This window comes from Zootoca vivipara, chromosome 8 (assembly GCF_963506605.1).
Source record: "Zootoca vivipara chromosome 8, rZooViv1.1, whole genome shotgun sequence".
Taxonomy (NCBI): Eukaryota; Metazoa; Chordata; class Lepidosauria; order Squamata; family Lacertidae; genus Zootoca; species Zootoca vivipara.
The window spans coordinates 12,436,854-12,456,758 of record NC_083283.1 but is presented as its reverse complement, the minus strand read 5'-3'; the positions used below and the strand labels follow the sequence as shown (position 1 = coordinate 12,456,758).

Genomic DNA, 19,905 nt, shown 5'->3' with positions numbered 1-19,905 from the left:
GCTGTAGTACCAGGGTAGCCGCCACTAGAGGGTGCTATGTTGCAACCTCTTCTGCCTTCTATTTCCCAGCTTCCCCGGCCCTCTGAGTTCAGGGTTCCAAACCAGTGGGTTTTACCTGGTTTTCGTGGCACAGGTGTGACATGTGGCCAATCTATGTGCATGGAAAACACTCGCCTATACCCATGTGACGTGGCCAAATTTGATACCCATGTGACGTGGCCAAATTAGACCGCGACTGGGCAAGTGGTTTGGGAGAATGCCACATTTAAACAAACTTGGACCCTCTACATTTATATCAGGGGTCATCAAACTTTTTCAGCAGGGGGCCAGTCCACTGTCCCGCAGACCTTGTGGGGGGGCCGGACTATATTTTTTTTGGGGGGTGAACGAATTCCTATGCCCCACAAATAACCCAGAGATGCATTTTAAATAAAAGGACACATTCTGCTCATGTAAAAAACATGCTGATTCCTGGACCGTCCGTGGGCCGGATTTAGAAGGCGATTGGGCCGCATCCGGCCCCCCCGGGCCTTAGTTTGGGGACCCCAATATTATCCTATTTATCTGATTCTAGAACGTTTATTATATATTGTGCATATATGTATAACCTCATGGATATCCATTAATCACTACCCTTCTTTATCTTACATTCAGACATTACCTGAAATATTTCTCTTCAACACGGAAGTGTATTTTATACCCGCTTATTTATTGATCTGGCTTCTCACGTGAGAATCATCAACCCCTGTCTGTAAGGCCCCTCTCCCTAGTATCATGTCCATAACTTGAGGTTGCACCACTTTCTCACTTTTTCCAAGGCCTCTGGTTGTTAGGTCAGGACCATTCTACTCTCCATCACCACTTTCTCACCTTTTCCTAGGCCTCTGGTTAATGGGTTAGTTACCCTCGTACCCTGGTTTTCCTGGCGGCTGGTATTTTTTATTTCTCTTTCCCTTCAGACCACATCTCAAGTGCTCCTACCGATCCGATTTCTAGCCTGGAGTAACAGTGCAATGGACTTCGCGCAAGCTACCTATATGGTATATAACCTCTGGGTTACTTATGGGACATAGGAATTCATTCATTTTCTCTCTCCAAAATATAGTCCAGCCCCCCCCCCACAAGGTCTGAGGGGCAGTGTACCGGCCCCCTGCTGAAAAGGTTTGCTGACCCCCTGTGCTAGAAGATGACTTTCAACTGTTTTGGGTGCCTTAAGTTGTTAAGCATCAACTGGGAAGGAGAGGTCCTGAACAACTTAGGAAACATAGGAACACAGCTTGCCTTATACAGAGTCAGACCCTTTATCCATCTGGGCTGTTACGGAGTGTTGTGGATGCAGAGGAATGGTGGGAAGAAGAGGAGTTTGGATTTGATATCCCGCTTTATTACTACCCTATGGAGTCTCAAAGCGGCTAACAATCTCCTTTTCCCTTCCTCCCCCACAACAGACAGGAACCAGCCCCCAAGGGAAGGCGGCTCAGAGCCCAGGGATTTTGGGTGGGATGACAATGAGTGGTCAGAGGGAGAAGACTGGGAGGAGGAGGTGTCGGAAGCTGAAGAGGTAACAGGGCTTAGTGCACTGGGAGAGTCTATGGCAGAGAGAGGTCCAGAAGCTGAAGCAGGAGAGAAGGGAGCCCAAGAGGCAGAGGTAAGTCAGGCTGGTGAAGTGTCACAGGTGTCTCCTCCTCCTGCTGCTGTGACAAACTCCCCTCCTCCCAGGTCTTGCAGAACCAGAAGAGGGTGGAGATGTTAGCTTCAAACAGACGCAATGGGGGAAACCCTCAAGAGGAGGGGACTTAGACGGCTATAGGGAAGCGGGGACTTTAAGTCTCAGCAACTGATCCATGGGGCAAGACCTGCCGGAGATGGGCTGCTGTGCTCGTTAGACCTGACACGCTGCAGATTGTGTTCTTGCGAATGAAGCTTTAACTCCAACTTTGAGCAGTGTGATTGACTGCCAACTCGCTCCTGACACTAGCTCAGTGTTGTTTGCACGGATGGCTGTCCAGGGTTTCAGAGGCATTCCCAGCCTTACCTGGGGGGTGCTAAAATGGAACCTGAGACCCTTACGTATAAAGCAAGTGCTGTGCCCCACTGAGCTCTAGCGCTTCCTTCAAAAAGAAGAGCTCTTCTAGACGCAAGGCATCCTTTGGTCTGTCCTGAATCTGGCACCAATCAATTTTTAAATGTGTGTGTTTTGAGACAGAGTTAGAGGTGTATATTGCAAGAAAATGGTTTCACATTGCAGTTGGGAGTTAAGAGGCAAGTCAGAAGAAGGGTCAGAAATGATGGGTCAGAAGAGGAAAGCAAGGTTGACGAAGTCTACATCGTCCTTCCTTAGGGAAGACCTGGCTGGTGGCACAGACGACCAACATAGAATCATAGAGTTGGAAGAGACCACAAGGGCCATCCAGTCCAACCCCCTGCCAAGCAGGAAACGCCATCAAAGCATTCTTGACATATGCCTGTCAAGCCTCTGCTTAAAGACCTCCAAAGAAGGAGACCTCCACCACACTCCTTGGTAGCAAATTCCACTGCCGAACAGCTCTTACTGTCAGGAAGTTCTTCCTAATGTTTAGGTGGAATCTTCTTTCTTGAAGTTTGAATCCATTGCTCCTTGTCCGCTTCTCTGGAGCAGCAGAAAACAATCTTTCTCCCTCCTCCATATGACATCCTTTCATATATTTGAACATGGCTATCATATCACCCCTTAACCTTCTCTACTCCAGCCTAAACCTACCCAGCTCCCTAAGCCGTTCCTCATAAGGCATCGTTTCCAGGCCTTTGACCATTTTGGTTGCCCTCTTCTGGACACGTTCCACCTTGTCAGTATCCTTCTTGAACTGTGGTGCCCAGAACTGGACACAGTACTCCAGGTGAGGTCTGACCAGAGCAGAATACAGTGGTACTATTAATTCCCTTGATCTAGATGCTATACTCCTATTGATCCTCCTGCAGATCGCTAGCTCAAGGCTTGTTGAGACCTTGGATCCTGGCTGGCATGTTTCCATCTAGGGGGTGGGGTGGGGTGGGGGGAAGGCTGCCTATCAGAGAGAGGTGGCACATGCAGCTCTGTGTGCCTTAGCTTCCCATCCAAGCACATGGTTAGTGCTATAAAAATATTAATAGGAGTTGCAGATTACTCATTGGGTTGCTGTGAGGTCAAACAAGACAAAGCACTCAGCACAGTGACAAACAGCGATCGTAAAACGATGGCAAAGCTCTGACAGTCTCTGCCTACTTCTTCTATCAGCGGAGCAGATTGTGCAGCTTATGTGTCGAACCCAGTGGCATTGAGCCCCCTTAATGGGGTTTTCCCACCCCCCTAAGCACTGAAATTGCTACTGGCTGTGTCTGTGACCACGTACTTCACTCATCTATCAGCTATCTGCATGCCCCAGATAGCTGGGGCTGCCTGTGGGCCTCAGGGCCAAATCCAGACTGGCAATTATTAAGTTCATCCACCTGCACCTGCCAACCCATAGATAAAAGAGGCATATGACTGTTGGCTGTGAGTTGCTGGCAGCCCCATAGGACCTAGTTCTCACTGAGTTTGCAGGTGACAGATAACTGAATGTTCCTCCAGACAAAAAGAGAAACCTCCACCCAAGCATGTCGGGGAACCCTTTTGCTTGGCATCTAGTTTTCTATGTGCATCGATGGGGCATCGTGCTGAATTGCAGAATTGCAGAGTTGGAAAGGATATAATAATAGTAATGATTTTATTATTTATACCCCGCTCCAGCCACTCTGGGCGGCTTCCAACACGTTAATAACAACCATCTGATCCAAAACAAAAAAAGTCTCTAAATAACTCTAAAATAAACAACTTGTATCAAATTAAAGCAATACAGTGGTGCCTCGCTTAACGAATGCCCTGTTTAACGAAATTTCCGCTTAACGAAATGATTTTTCGAGCGGAGGTTGCCTCGCTAGACGAATGTGTTTTACGAAAAATTCGTCTAGCGAATCGCGGTTTCCCATAGGAATGAATTGAAATTCAATTAATGCGTTCCTATGGGCAAAAAAATTTTTTTTAAAAAAAATTCAATGCATTCCTATGGGATTCGCTAGACGAATTTTTCGCTATAATAAAAGACCCGTGGAACGAATTAATTTCGTCTAGCGAGGCACCACTGTATTCAATAATTCATTAGAATCTAATAGTAAACAGAAAAATAAAGATCAGCAAATAATACTTAAACAGTTTACACCCATCAATTACAGTAAATAATTATAGTAAACTGTAATCAATAAAAATAATGGCAAGTTGCAGTGCATAAAATACCACAAAACATAAAACAGGATCCAACTGAGAAACAAGGACACACAACTTAATTTAAAAGAAAAATTACTGAAAGTATCCCAAGGCTCATCTAGTCCCAACCACCTTCCAAAATAGTCCATTCCACTGTCAAACAGCTCACCTGAAGAGTGAGTCTGAGCTTGCCGTATGAAGTGGTACAAAAAAAGGTAAAAGGTAGAGGACCCCTGGACGGTTAAGTCCAGTCAAAGGTGACTATGGGGTTGCGGCGCTCATCTCACTTTCAGGCCAAGGGAGCCGGCGTTTGTTCACAAACAGATTTCCGGGTCATGTAGCCAGCATAACTAAACCGCTTCTTGTGCAACAGAACACTGTGACAGAAACCAGAGCGCACGGGAACACTGTTTACCTTCCTGCTGCAGTGATACCTATTTATCTGCTTGCACTGGCGTGCTTTTGAGCTTGTAGGTTGGCAGGAGCTGGAACAGAGCAACGGGAGCTCACCCTGTCGCGGGGATTCAAACTGCTGACCTGATCAGCAAGCCCAAGAGGCTCGGTGGTTTAGACCACAGTGGTACACTTTAGATACTGGATGACCACTTTGGTGAGAGATCTCGGCCCCAGTGCAGGCCTGAGTAATTCACAGAGCTGCAGAGGTTCCTGTGCACCACCAACTCTCACCAGCCCCAGCCAGGTCAGGGGTGGTGGGAATTATAGTTCACCCACATCTGGAGGCCCACAGCTTCCACAATCCTGCCCTAATGTCAACCCCTGTAACAGTGCAGAGAATCTGCTTTGCATGCAGAAGGTCCCAGGTTCAAATCCCAGCACCTCTACGTCCCACTTGAAATTCTGGAGAGATGTTGCCAGTCTGTGTAGACAGTTGCTAGACAGCGTAGAATCCGTAGATGAAAGAGCAGTAATTATTATTTACTTGTATGCCGCCCATCTGGCTGGGTTGCCCCCAGCCACTCTGGGAGGCTTCCAACAAATGAACAACATTAAGCACAGTAAAACAGCAAACATTTGAAAAATTCCCTATGCACATTAGAACCACAGAATTCTAGAGTTGGTTGAGAGCCTGAGGGTCATCTAGTCCAACCCCTGCAACGCAGGAACCTTTTTGCCCAGCGTAGGGCTCGAACCCATGACCCTGGGATTAAGAGTCTCATGCTGTACCGGCTGAGCCGCCTATGTAGTTGCTGAACAACAAGGCTAGAAGAGTCAGAAATGATGCACTTTTGAAAGAGAAGGCGAGTGGCTGAGAAAGCATTTGCAGAACCTTTTCCTGGTGTCATCATGTAGGGAAGCAGCAAATGGAACCCCCAGGATATCCTCCTTGAACAAATGCAGTTGTTGTTTTGAGTGTTCAGATGCATTAATGGGACTGATATGCTATGAGTCATCCAGCACAAGGCATTGCATGTGCTTCTTAAAATACACTGAAAGTAGCTCATGGCAAACTGGCCACTGGCCTTGCGGTTTGCGTATGTATCTCTTTGGAGATCTCTAAAAGTACCTGTATTCCTGGAACACATGATTCTGCTTATGGTGACCTCAAGCAGTAAATTTGCCTCTAGAATCAGCAAGTGGTACTGATTGCATCTGGCACTTAGTGGATAATCCGTCCTACAAATTGCTTAGTATCCAAGGCTCAATATTGCAGGTGTTTGTGTAAATTATAGCACATTTGAGTATTTTCTTCCTGTGGTGGCTGGGGCTGCCTGAACCATCTCTAGACAATCTGGACATTCTATACAAGATCTCAAAGCAGCTGTTTTATTACAGAGAAATTTCAGGAACAGACTGGAAAGGGAAGTTGCTGAATTGGAAATCATTACCAAGCTTAAAACCATGGAAGCACCTGGGATGAATAGAGATATCGGATTCTTATCTCATTATGCATGATCAAGCTTTCTTTAGCACCTCAGCCCAGGACTAATTGCAGCCATCAGCAGCCATTAACACCCATCTACAGGTTTACCACTCCCATCAGCCCATCTCCCATTCCCACCCACCCCCACCACCCTCTGTATATATATAGGGTCTGACACTTCTGTTTTTAGTGTATCTGAAGAAGTGTGCATGCACACGAAAGCTCATACCAAAATATAAACTTAGTTGGTCTTTAAGGTGCTACTGAAGGAATTTTTTTATTTTGCTTAGACAATATATGTTGGTCCTGGCTGCTTTTCTCCAGCTGGTGGTTCTGATTTGTCTGAAGAATGATTATAGATGTTGTCGAAATCAACAAATCATTTCAGCACATCCAGTTTGGACTATTTGCAAGGAATGGCTGCAGTTTTAAGTCACATGGGATGAACGCTGTTGACCCGAGGGACTGCAAACTGCAGTAAATTTTGCATTTCTCCATATTTTCCAATGCAAAAATGCTCCAATCAAGGGATCTCTAGGAAAATGCATATTGCTAGGTAAAGGATGCATAGGAATGCATATACTGTAGAGGTGAAAATGACGTGCAAAAGCAATAGGGGGAATTGCTTGCAAAAAAAATGCCTATTGGGCAAAATCGCATGCAAAAATGGATAAATTTTGCACTAAAATGTTTATGCGTTGGGTGGAGATGTTTCTCGGGCTTCCTTTCCAACTTTGCAGTTCTCCCTTTCTATATTATTCATGGCTGAATGTGGAGAACTGAATTTAAGATTGGGAAAATGTGGGGGGAATGGGTGGCGAAACGAGACTGACGAGACTTCCCCTCCAGAGCAGCCGGCGGCTTCTCGCACCCATTGCAAGTCGCGCTCGGGGCCCAATGCAACGTCGGTGAAGGCTGCTGCCTTTGAGCGTTTCTTCCACTGCTATCCAACTTTTCCCAGCTTGATTGGGGGAACTTGAACCCCGATCTCTCCCAGCCGAGTACTCTAACCTCCACCCCGCGCCGTTCTGAAGTGCCCCGGTGCGCTCCGCCGCTCCAGGCGAATGACAAAGGCGCTCCCTCTCGCCTCCCAGGTTCTTCCCATTGCCTGGCTCGAGATCGCTCGGCTCTCTTCCCTTTTTACTCGCTCCGTCGGCTGCAGCCGTACTGAATGGGGCCGAGGCCGCCAATGGGAGGCCGGGCTCCCCGAGGCTCCGCCCACTTCCCCTTGCGTCACGGGGAACTTTGATGAGCTCCCGGGAGTTTGGCCGCGCTGCCGGCAGATGGTGAGCGGAGGGGCGCTCCTGCAGTTGTGGCCGGACGCTCTCCATCGAGGGAGGAGGAGAGCAGGAGGGGATGCGCGCCGGGAGCACTGGTTCCCTCGGAGCGGAGGAGGTCGCCTGAATCAGCCGCAGAAGGACAATTAATTGGGCAGCAGCCGGAGCCGGTTTCCTTGGCCGCCTTGTTCCCGAGCCAGCGCGGCGCCCGTCCGGCTTCGCGCGCCACACCGCGCTCGGATCACCGACGCCGTCCACTAGCTCCATGAGCCGCCAGCTCGAGCCTCGCAGCCCCGCCGTGCTCCTGCACCCGCCGGCAGCCGGCGCGGGAGGTCCTCGCTGCCGGTGCTCGCCTGCCAAGCGGCTCCTGCTGCACGACGGCGCCGAGGACGCGCCGCCCGCCGCCAAGTGCACTCGCCTCGCCGTCGACTGCTCCAGCGCGGCGGCAGCGGCGCCCCACGATTGCTTCAGTGCGCCGGGATCGCCCTGCGGGCCAGTCTCTCCGGCCCCTGGAGGAGGCGGCTCGGTTGCGGGCACCCCCGGAGAGAACGGCAGCGCGCAGGGCCCCAGCCTTGTCGCCGGTTACCTCTTGTTACCCCTGCCCGACAGGGATCACGTCTCCAGGGCGCTCGACATCAACACCGGACGGGAGCTGCGCTGCAAGGTAAGCGCCGCCGGGGACGCTTACCCTTTCTTTGTGTTTGGGTTGTGGGGAGCCCCCTCTGCGCCTTGGAAAGCGGGGGGAGCGGCCAGCCTCGGCCGCGCCGTCGGCGATTGCGCTCGGAAGGAAGGAAGCAAGCTCCATTGAGTAAACTTCAGTGGAACTTGGCTACCTGGAGGAAAGCGTGCGTAACAGCCTTGAATATCCGGTGTTCACACGCGAGCCAAATCGGGTCTTCTGAATCTCAAATCTCCTCGGGCTTAAATGGCGCGTGGATTGTGACTCTAGTGCGCGGGGTGGAACGTTGGGGGCAGAATTTGAAACAACACGGATTGGTGACTCACTGGCAAGCTCATAGGTTCCACGCGTTCCTGGAATTCCCGTGATCCGAAAGGATGTGGATGCCTAGGTACGCTTTCTCACGAGTCAGTGCCATTGAGCGTGGTTTGGGCTTCTTTCCGAGTAAACGCGTGTAGGAATGGGCTTGTGAAAGGAAATAAGATCGTAGTATGATGTGCCAGCAGGCAAATACCTGTATCTGCAAAACATGTTGTAGACGCATTAAGTCGGGGCTACACTGAGCCGGCAGAAGTTTGCAACCTTAGGCTTGCGGAGGAGATTGTCTGGAGATTGTCTTCTTTTTGTGGAGATCAGTGCAGAGACCAGGGCTGGATTTCTCCGCGTTCGGTTTTCTTTGGGGGGGGGGCGGCGTTTGGAAGCCATTTGGAAAGATTCCCCACACTTGACAAAAAGGGGTTAAGTTTCTCCTCCGTCATCCTCCTCTGTTTTCCGCTTCCCTCCTGCAGAATAGTACGCAAGCAGGAATTGGCTGAGACTAGCCGAGCTTTCCAAGTTTTCCATGAGGTGTCCTCAGCTCTTTAAATAAAACGCGCACACTCACACTGTCCTTGAATATTCCCCCAGTCTCTTTGAGCAGGGCAGTAGCTGGAGAGATGGGGTTTGCTGCTGCCACCTGCTGTTTGCAGGCTCTCTCATACAGTAGGAGGTGCAGTTGTGGAGACCTGGACGTCCCGCACTTGCTGGCTCTGCAGCAAACCCATTCAAATAAATGAGATGGTTCTGGAGCAAGTCCCTGGATGGTTGCAGCACTTAACCGTTGCATAGCCTGCAACACGCAAGATGCGTATTATTTCGTCTTCAAACTGTGGGAGGCAAGCTTCTGAGTTACACAGGTCTCTTCAACAGATTATTATCCTCACCATGCAACCAGGTGGTGCTTTAGAAAATACGAAAGGACAAGATTCAGTACAGGGCAGATGATGGAAATGTAGGAGGGAAAGAGGCAGGAATTAACACGGGGAGAATAATCATGTATTTCACTTACCCCTATTTAGGGTTTGTGAAGCGGCAGGAGACAGAGATAATGTGCCAAAGGTTTCAGTGGATATTGCATGACTTTATCGTAGCAGTTCTGACCTATTTCTGCTTGTGAAAGCGCCCAGGAGGTCAGGCTGCAAGGATCTTTGAATTGAGCTTTGCAAACAGCCCCACAAATCTCCCCCAATCAGAGAATATCTTTCCATTGGAATAGCTCTGACAGGCCATTGATAGGCTGCAACTGATTGTGACTGGGCTCCGGTTTAAGGATTGCTGTGAATTGTAGCTCAGTGGAAGCTAAGCATCAGTACCTAGAATGATTTGAGGGAAAGAATGCGCTTTAAATGTTTGAACTGTATGCAGCCTGGTATTCAGAGGCATAAACACCTCCAATACTGGAGGTCATTTGCAGTAACTGGAGACTTTGGAATGACATGGAGGGGGAGAGAGAGAGAGAGTTAAGTTGGGATGGGAGGAGAGGGCGATGGGGCTCCCACGGTGAGGAGTCTCTTGCCGGGTTGCCTGAACTGGAAAGATGACACTCTGTGTGTACACATCACAGTTTCCAGTCAGGCCTAGGATGTGAGTAACCCAGCAGAGCCCTCGCAGGTCACCCGGAGAACATGCCCAAAGTCTTGCAAAACATCTGTGAATAAAGCATGAGAGAGGCTTTAATCCTCTCCTTCCCTTGCTCAGAGTTTGGCATGCTCCGAAATGGGAGCTCGGTCGCCATCGCCTTTGTCTGAATCACCGCAGACAGATTGGAGGGTGGAGGGTTTTAAATGCCTCTCCCTGCTCCTCTCTTTCTCTCTTTCCTACTGCATGCCCAGAGGTACTTTTTCAGGGCTGGCAGAGAAACGTCGGGAACTGAGCTCACACGTAACTTGGGTGCTTTGCTTCCAGGAGGTTTCTGGCAGGCTTGGTGTGGGTGCTGAAAAGGGGTTTCCTTTCTCTTCAGTAATTGTGAGTGTGCAGAACTAGGAATTGGCGTTTTAAGCTGGCGTAGGGCAGAAAGGGGTGTGGCTATGCAAATGCCTTGGGTTATCTCAACAGACACCATTAAGAAATTGTGTGATTCCTTTTTTTTTTTTTTAAATCACCCTCTCGACTTCCCACTTTCTTCCCCTTTTAACAGCATGCCATTCTTTCTCTGCAATTTATGCTACCTGCTCCCTCTTTGATTTCTAATGCTTTAAAACAGGGGAAGGGGAACTTTTGGCCCTCCAGTGGTTGCTGAACTACAACTCCCATCAGGCATGGGCAACAGTCAGGAGGATGGGAATTGTAGTCCCATAACATCTGGAAGGCTGCAAGTTCTCCACTGCTGCTATAAGGCGGTGGGTGTTCCAACCTATGTCCTTCCGCTTAGATTTTCTCAGTATGAAAACCCCTTTGGTGAATCCCCGTTCTCTAACCACAGCTCTCCCCTTGGCCCTCTGCTTCCAGGTCTTCCCCCTCAAACACTACCAGGACAAGATCCGCCCTTACATCCAGCTGCCGTCGCACAGAAACATCACTGGGATCGTGGAAGTGATTCTCGGGGAGACGAAAGCCTACGTCTTCTTCGATAAGGACTTTGGCGACATGCATTCCTACGTGAGGAGCCGCAAGCGTCTTCCGGAGCAAGAGGCAGCCAGGCTTTTCAAGCAGATCATCTCGGCGGTTGCCCACTGCCACCAGTCTGCCATTGTGCTGGGGGACCTCAAACTCAGGAAGTTCGTGTTTTCTAGTGAAGAAAGGTGAGCAGGGGTTCGTGGTTGTCTTAACGTTCCCCATACACTCTGGGGAGAGCTCTTTCTTCCGCTACTGGTAGTTTGGGTGGAGGGCAAAAAAGCCATGACTTTTTCCCGAGGGCTATGCAGGGGAAGGGGCGTTCCTTGGTGGTAGAACACCTGCTTTCCATGCAGAAGGTCCCAGGTTCAAGACCCAGCATATCAAGGTGAAGCTGGGGGTGTCCCTCTCTTGGGATCCCTGGGGAACCATTGCTTGTCATTACTGAGCTAGGAGGATCAGATGACTCACTCGTCAAATGTATGCCAGATTCCTGCATTCCCTGTATTCACACCCCTCTACTCTGTAGCTGATGGTTGCAAGGCCAGGTTTGGCCCACTGGCTACAAGTTGCGTACCTGTATTGGCATAGAAGCCTCTTTAGGAGAGAATGTTTGACTGGTCTATTGAGCGGAAGGTAGCTTTGGTGGGGGCCAAGTCGTCGTAGGACTCAGCTACACAACTGCAAGTAAACGTTTTAAAGGCGTTGCAAAGTGCAATGTACAAATGTCACACTAGATGGCGAAAGTGAGCTATGCAGAATTGGATGTATTTTTTAAAACGTTTTAAAATAAAGCGTTTTCACAGCGGTTTTTTAATGTGTGTAGGTTCTACCATAATGTCTTCTTGTTCACTATATGTCTTTGTGTGCACAATATCTTAGAGTGCTTCCTTTATAATAGGAGACATCAGGTGTTGTTGGAATCCCCACTTCCATCTGCCCCAGCCAGGAAGGCTGATGATCCGGGGTGATGGCAGTTGTTGCCCGGCAACATACAGAGGCCACCACATTGGCTGCTGCAAGTGTCACTATCACATGAATCTGTGCAACAACCCTGTAGTTTTATACCCAAAATAAAAACGGGAGCATACCCAAGCCAGTAGGTTTGTGTATGCGACAGACATGAGATGTGAACTTTGGACTTCCTGGTTCAAAGCGCACCTTCTTTGCCTTTGCACCACATTAGTTATGTTATATAAACATCTGTCTTGTTTCTGGCAATGGATCCAGAGTATTATTTTACTGTATGTCTGCCTAGTGGGATTTTGATTCTACACTCAGCAGCTAAAGCAAATTGACACCCCACACAGTTCTTGAGTCCAGGGCTGGTGCAGGGGGCTAATTGAGTGGTTATTTGGATCTTGGCACCTTAGGGGCTGTTCTTTACTGTAACTCAATGAATTTGTTATTTATACTACCTCCCACCGTCAAGGGGAATCGTAGAATTGTGGAGTTGGGAGGAATCATCTAGTCCAGGCATGGTCAAACGGCCCTCCAGATGTTTCGAGACTACAATTCCCATCATCCCTGACCACTGGTCCTGTTAGCTAGGGATGGTGGGAGTTGTAGTCCCAAAACATCTGGAGGGACAAGTTTGGCCATGCCTGAATTCTAGAAAAAAAACCCACCCTGCAATGCAGGAATAGGCAAGTACCTCATGGGGGGGTCGAACTTGCAACCTTAACGTCATCAGCACCATGCTCTAACCAACTGAGCTATCCATCTGTCAAAGTAGTGTGTTGAGTCTTCCAGCTTTAGATGGGGACCTCCATGCTTCTGACAATTTTATTTAGGTGTGGGAGAAAACATAGGTACATTCCATCAGGTGTGCAGATGGCACGTACCGAAGTCGGGGATCTCTTTGCCCGATCCTGATTTCCCAATCTTCATGCCTGCGGTGAAATTGAATCTTGTGTGGTGGTTGTGGACCATACATTTCCTCGTGGCACCCCTTTGTAGGGAGGTTTCCATCTGTGAAGTTGCTCTTAAACTGCTTCCTTTGCAAGCAAAGGAATACTGATCAGGGCCCAAGAGGGTGCTTTTTTAAGTTTGACCTAGAACCAAGAGCTCCACTGAACTCAAGCTGGACTTAAACCATGCAGAATCCAAAAAGCTTTGTCTTGATTTTGTTGAGGGTCCAGGTGGGCCACTGGTCCAGGTGCGTGGAGACTGGCTCAGCTGGTTTGTGGGTTGCGCTGGGTCATGTATTACTCCAGGTCTCGTTGAGATTACAGGGCTAGGTGTCTGGCAGGGCGGCAGCAAATTACACCTTGGTGTCATTCTGAAGTATTTCATATTCAAATGGTTTACATTTGGGCACGTACCGTGAATGAGAATTGTGCTGGGCATTGGCTGGAGGTGGTGAAGCGAGAGAAATGGGTTGCAATTGGCACAGTGTGTACTTGCGATGAATTGTTCAAGGCAGTACTGATATTTCAAGAGTCAAGCTATGCAATCCAAATCCCATCGGTCTGATGCTGACACAACGCTGGCTCTCTCACAACAATGGTTGGGGGTGAGCCTCAGCAAAGTCAACTCCTGTGTCCCCAGTCCAACACAGATTCCTCCCGCCACCCTCCTTTCCCTGGAGCATTTGAACAGGCATGTAGTTAACTATCCAGGGTTTGTGTTATTGTAGTTGTTATGTGACACAACTTACTGGAAGTAGAGACACGGCTGAGATTTCTCTCAATCCCATTATTATCCGTAGCTGTACATATGCTCAGCAACACCTGCATATATGGGAGGGATTTACAGTGGTGCCTCGCAAGACGAATTTAATTCGTTCCGTGAGTCAATTCGTTTTGCGAAAAATTCATCTTGCGAATCGCAGTTTCCCATAGGAATGCATTGAAATTTCTTTTTTTGCCCGTAGGGATGCATTAATTAAATTTCAATCCATTCCCATGGGAAACCGCGATTCGCAAGATGAATTTTTCGCAAAACGAATTCGTCTTGCGATTCACCATTGGATCGCAAGGCGCATTTGTCTTGCGAAAAATTCGTCTTGCAGGGCATTCGTCTTGCGATGTACCTCTGTATATAGGGTCGGTGGCAGAGAGCCACTGGAAACTCTGATATATTGGAAACTCTGATATATAAGATAGGCGCCAAATAGCTCCTTAAACGAGGGTTACAGTAGCCAAAACACGATGCCCAGTTGCCATTTTGGGGCCAGGCGGCTCAAAAGTTGTATTTTTCAACATGACATTTCAGCTCCTGAAATTCATTCGGATTGTGCAGATAAAATTAGAACAGGTAGAATTCTGCAGGGTGTGTCGTTAGCGTGCAAAAACCAGTCAAGATCCAAGGATCCCCAGGCACGCACCTCCAGATGGTGGAGACGGTGGAGACGTTGGGTGCCTTCGCTTGGCCGCGAGTGGCCGATAGCCAGGTGCAAAATGCGCCTGGCGGATTTCTAACGCTGGAGAGAGCACATCTTCTGGAAACCAGCTCTTGATTCACAATCTGTGCTTTGCAGGGAGCCAACATTGCTGGGAGGTGCAAATCAGCCATGCAAGCTGACCTGGCGTGATGTTGTCCACAGGATTGATGCAGTTTTCACTGTGTATATAACAAGCCATAGGAAGGGTTGTTAAAGGTGGTGCAAGAAGCATGGAACCTTGTGTGTGTGTGTGTGTGTGTTATAAATATATTTGCATGCACGCACAAACTGAAAATCGAGGATGCTGCTGCTAAAGTGTTGGCAGAAGCTCTTTGAAGATAACCTGCAGTTGGGTGTTATGTGGGCAGCCCTGAATAGGTGTGAAACTCCAGCCCATTTGAACTCTGTGGGAGTTCTGCTTTTGACATCAGCAGAAACAGTTTCACACTTGAGGGCTGCAATCCACGCATTACTTTGAAGTGATGCCATAGTCAGCTGTTGGATCTCTGGGAGTGTGCAGATTGCAGCCTGCGTTGGGGTGATGTTTATGATGGTGCATCATTCCGATGGGTAAAGGTGGCTGTTAAGCTCCCGTAGGTTTTGGTTCTCCTGCTGCGCTGGCCCGCCCACAAGCCAATCGTTTCAAACATATAACCCCTGGATTCTCTGATCTGCTTCAAGGCACCCCACGCCAACAGATGGGAGAATCTGCATGGTCAGGAATAAGGAAGCTTCAGCTCAGCCTGGCAGAGCCATTCCTGAAAGACTGCTTGTTTGCAAGGCTCCTTTTTGCATTCAATTTGCCCACATTGCTTTCTTGGTGCAGAATATCACCTATCTCTGGTGTGCAATGCATCTAAAGGAGGCTTGAGGCACAGGGAGCGAGCTTCCTGCCATTTTGGAGGCTTCCAGCCACTGTATGACACAGGTGACAGTCACATTTCATAAGTTCTGATTTTGTACAGCTGCCCCACAAAAAAAAACACACCACAGTAAATCTAGGAACACAGGAAGCCGACTTATACGCACTACTGTCTACACTGACTGGCAGCAGCTGTCCAGGATTTCAGGCAGGGTGTGCCCCCCCCCAGTGCTAACTGGAGATGGTGGGAATTGAATCTGGGGGCACACAATCTGGTTCCGTTTACTTGGTGGGAGGGGGCATGACATTGCAGAGCGAGGAACTTTGAGAGATAATTGTTTGTTACGTTTTTATAGAATCATAGAGTTGGAGGAGACCACAAGGGCCATCCAGTCCAGCCCCCTGCCAAGCAGGAAACACCATCAAAGCATTCTTGACATATGCCTGTCAAGCCTCTGCTTAAAGACCTCCAAAGAAGGAGACTCCACCACACTCCTTGGTAGCAAATTCCACTGCCGAACAGCTCTTACTGTCAGGAAATTCTTCCTAATGTTTAGGTGGAATCTTCTTTCTTGAAGTTGGAATATATATATGGAAGTTGGAATTTATATCTGTTGGAAGCCACCCAGAGTATTACGGTTTAGTTTTTACTTTAAAAATGTCATTGTGCGTGGAGGGATAGGCAGGTGCAACAACACAAATTTGTTTTCTGCTTTTTTTAAAAAAAAGAAGAGTAGTGAGTGTAATATTATTTTGGGGGGAGGGGGAGGGGGAGAAATGACTTAGTAATCAATTGCAGGGCTTGGCATCCGCCCCAGGAATGATCAAACGCCACAAACGGAGTGTGCATTTTCACCCAGTGTGCCCCCTCGCCCACCCCCCACAAAAAGTGAAAGTGGGTCACGCATTCTGCTCCAAGTCACCAGCTGCTGAATAACACCTAAGGGCCAGGGACGCATGCATGTATGAACCATCGCCCTGGTGAGCAAAAATCGAGACTGGAGCCTTGTAGCCAAAAAATTCTCTGCCCTCCCCGCTTGCATATTTATAGTTTCGTGGCAGAAAGGACAAGTTGTGCTGTAAAGAAAAGCAACCCCCAACCAAACAACCGTTTGCCAAAATAGCAGCTTGCCTCCAGTGCCGCGAATTTGGAAACCGAAGCGTTGCGCAGGGAAGCGTCTCATGTGCTTCCCGGTTTGGTAATCAGAGGGTTAAGCAATGCCGGGCAGGATGTTAGCCTGGCAAGCACAGGTGCAGAGCTTGGATGCCCTGCCAGGCAGTGGGAGGGCAGGCGAGGGTAGGTTGAGTCATATTTTCCGTTTAGAGAACCAACCGGTGGAGATGTGGCCAGTAGGGAGGGAGGGAGGGAGGGAGAGGAATCTTTTGCATTAGAGGACAGGAAGGTCACCCTGAGGACAGCGAGCGAATCAATGCATTTTACAGGCCAACAAAACTGTAAGGGAGGCTGTGAGCAGAGAGCGCTGCAGGAGCCAGAGAATATCTAACCAACTTAACGTAAAAACGGCAACTTAAATAGTGAAAAGCTCTGGGGAATGGGGAGTTTGCTTAAAAGCAGGGTATACCCTGCAAGGCCTTTTTGTGTGTTTGTTTGTTTGTGTGTGTATGTGGTGACGGTGGTGGCAATGGATACCTGAGCCCCAAGTCTTGTGACTATATCAGGAACAAAAGGGATGTGGGTTTTGGCTGCGATCCACGAGCCAGTTAAGGCTTGGCGTCACCGGGGCTCGGCTGGCTTCAGCCCAGGATCTCTGCCCTGTGAATTTGGCATCATTGCACTGAAATCCTCAAGGCCGGAATAATCGAGCAATGCTCTTGTAGAATCGTAGAGTCGGAAGGGGCCGCGTGGGGCATCTGATCCAGCCCCCCCACAACCCCGAGAGCACGAGTCTCATGCTTCGCCTACCGAGCTGTGTCACCTGAGTGCTGGCATCTTGGCGACAGCTGCATATGTGAATAGACTTGATGGGAGCACCGGGTCTCCATCGGTGGTGGTCCATTCGGACACGCATACTATTGGTGGGTGTGGCAGTCGCCGGGTGATGTCTGTGAGTCTCTTGGCAGTGTGTTTCTCTGATATATTATTTGCCCAGGGAAATTGCCCAGCACCATTGAAGTGGGATTGTGGTCCTGGGTGCCTCAGTTGTCTCGTGGTGTTGACATCAGGAACTATATTCCCGTCCAGCTCATTCCTTCAAGTGCATAATGTGGGATCTCTCCTCTCCCAGGGCGTGTGACTTGTCTCAGTCAAAAAGCCTTGCCTTTGTATTTTCATTTGGTGGGTAATCATGAAAGTTCTGGCTGTGGTCTGTGATCTGAGGCATCCCATTCATCATAGCCTGAGTCACTTCTTGATGCTACAGTCAACCGATGATGAGCACGACATGCAGAAACCTTTTCGCAGCGGTTTGTGTGTAATGGTTTCTGATCGATGGAGGCTGCTCGCTGAGTTCCAAAAGACTTAATTATGAATACACAGAATTAGATCCTTAATCTAAAAGTTTTGGTGCAGGCCGTGGATACAACATGGTCACTGTCGTTTGGGAAGGAGGCGGTTCTTATCTCCAGGATGTGACAAAAGTGTTTGCCAATTCCCTACACTTGCCATTCTTGAGGAACTGGCTCTTGGTTATGTTATCATCCCTGACTCTGGTATTTTGAGATCTGATAGGTTCAGAGAAGCGTAGAACAATGCAGGAATCTCAACTGAAGCCTCCATATCCAACCTCTGTTTGTTGGAAGTACGTGTTGGCATGTCTTCCTTGTGCTTCTGTCCTTGTCTTGTGACCCATTTGTGTGGAAAAGTGACTAGGGAAGCTGCCTTATACGGCGGCCATTGGTCCATCTAGCTCAGTATTGTCTACACAGACTGGAAGCAGCTCTCCAGGGTTTCAGATAGCAGACTGTCCCAGCCCTACTGGGACATCTCTGAGATTGAAACTGGGAGCTCCTGCATGCAATGATCCCCACCCCCCACCCCATCAAATTTCCTCCTCTGTGCCGGTTCCTGGCATTGCTTGGTAACTGATGCCTCAATCTCTTTCCTCTTCTCCAGGACGCAGCTCCGGCTCGAAAGCTTGGAGGACACACACATCATCAAAGGGGAGGACGATGCCTTGTCGGACAAGCACGGCTGCCCTGCCTACGTCAGCCCAGAGATCCTTAACACGATGGGGACTTATTCCGGCAAGTCGGCTGACGTCTGGAGCTTAGGAGTAATGCTGTATACCCTCCTGGTGGGACGTTACCCCTTCCATGACTCTGACCCTACTGCCCTCTTTTCTAAAATCCGGCGCGGACAGTTCTGCATTCCAGACCACGTCTCTCCCAAAGCGCGTTGCCTTATCCGAAGCCTGCTCAGGAGGGAGCCCTCCGAGAGACTTGCGGCTCCAGAGATCTTGCTGCATCCTTGGTTTGACGCTGTTTTGGAATCTGGTTGCGCCGACCAGGACACGAGGGCCTCCAATCAGGTGGTTCCGGAGAAATCCAGTGAGGACGACGAAATTAGCTCCTTCTTTTGCTAGCTCTTGGTTTTTGCCTCGGGGGACAAGAAGCCTCTCACACTCTCGTTTTAATTTCCACCCTCTCTCTTCGTTTTCTGTGGTCCTTCCCAAAAATCAAGCTTTGGTCAGGACAGTAGCTAGGATCTCAAACACCCTTGCAAGTAGGAGATTTGCCATCCTTCGCCTGCTTCACGAATTCCCATTTGAATCCCTGTGGGACTTGGAGCAAATGGACCTTTGCAAAACGTGCTCAGGCCTGGGACTTTTAGGTTGTGACTTTTAAAGTTTGCTCTGAACTTCAGTGGAGAATTTCCTTACATACAGGACTGTCTGGAATAAGCAGTCTGAGGTTTGCAGTTTTTGTTGGCTGGCTTGTTTGGTTTTTTAAGAAAAAGCAAACCCCCCTGCATAGCTGCCAAGTTTTCCCTTTTCTCACGAGGAAGCCTATTCAGCATAATTTCCCTTAAAAAAAGGGATAACTTGGCAGCTATGACCCCCTGTAGCTTCTTGGTTCCATGTTCAGATCCATACAGCCTTGTTCTGCAGGCCAGGCTATATTGTTGAAGAAACTACAGAAGGGCCAGCTGGATTGCTCTGTCTCTCCTACATCCAAAGTGACAGGGCTCTGGGCTGGCTTAGATTATAGAATCTCCTCACTGGTGATGTAAGAGAGAATGCAGGCAAAGTTCTTTAAGTGCTAGGCTTGTGATAGTCACAGTGCAAAAAAAAAATCAACCGGATTGTCTATTTTTATAGCTAAGATTATCTAACTGGTTTTGAGCTTGCATCTCCTGACAAGTGAGAATCACCCCCTTCTGCCTCCAGTTTGCCAGTTCCTTTTCTTAGCTGCATTTCAAGGTTTGCAGCTCGAAACCCATTTGACTGTTTTCAGCCCTCCAGGAGGTGATTAACCAGGAATTACCCTGTTTCCCCCTTTTTAATACATAGTCATAAAGTAAGCCATGGCAGGGTTTTTAAGCATTTGAGAAATATAAGACATACCCCCAAAATAAGCCATACTTCCGCGCCATGGAAACCAACCCCCACAGGCACCTCCACTCACAGAGTCACTCCATGCGGCCAAGAGCTCTGCTTAACAGCTGATCGCGCTCCCGCCTTGCTGGCTGCATCCCCGTGCTCCGCTTGCCACCACCGCTTGCCACCACCGCT

The 19,905-nt window shown here is 49.0% G+C and overlaps 1 protein-coding gene across 2 annotated transcripts; it reads left to right on the top strand.

Annotated features, from left to right (window-relative positions):
* The first annotated feature begins 6,307 nt into the window (after positions 1-6,307).
* Positions 6,308-19,658, top strand: TRIB1 (tribbles pseudokinase 1). 2 transcript variants are annotated; one of them, XM_060277621.1, is made up of 3 exons: positions 6,308-8,081; positions 10,863-11,155; positions 18,288-19,658. In XM_060277621.1, the coding sequence occupies exons 1-3, from the start codon at positions 7,683-7,685 to the stop codon at positions 18,754-18,756; spliced, it is 1,161 nt and encodes a 386-aa protein (XP_060133604.1). In that variant the 5' UTR covers positions 6,308-7,682; the 3' UTR covers positions 18,757-19,658. The 2 variants fall into 2 exon arrangements, with proteins under 2 accessions (XP_060133604.1, XP_034981546.1); XM_035125655.2 differs by lacking the exon at positions 6,308-8,081 and adding an exon at positions 8,092-8,487.
* The last annotated feature ends 247 nt before the right edge of the window (positions 19,659-19,905 follow it).

Coding starts and splice junctions, on each gene's coding strand:
- TRIB1 (XM_060277621.1), top strand. CDS start 7,683: ATGAGCCGCCAGCTCGAGCCTCGCAGCCCCGCCGTGCTCCTGCACCCG. Junction 8,082..10,862: donor GACGGGAGCTGCGCTGCAAG/GTAAGCGCCGCC, acceptor CTCTGCTTCCAG/GTCTTCCCCCTCAAACACTA. Junction 11,156..18,287: donor GTGTTTTCTAGTGAAGAAAG/GTGAGCAGGGGT, acceptor CCTCTTCTCCAG/GACGCAGCTCCGGCTCGAAA.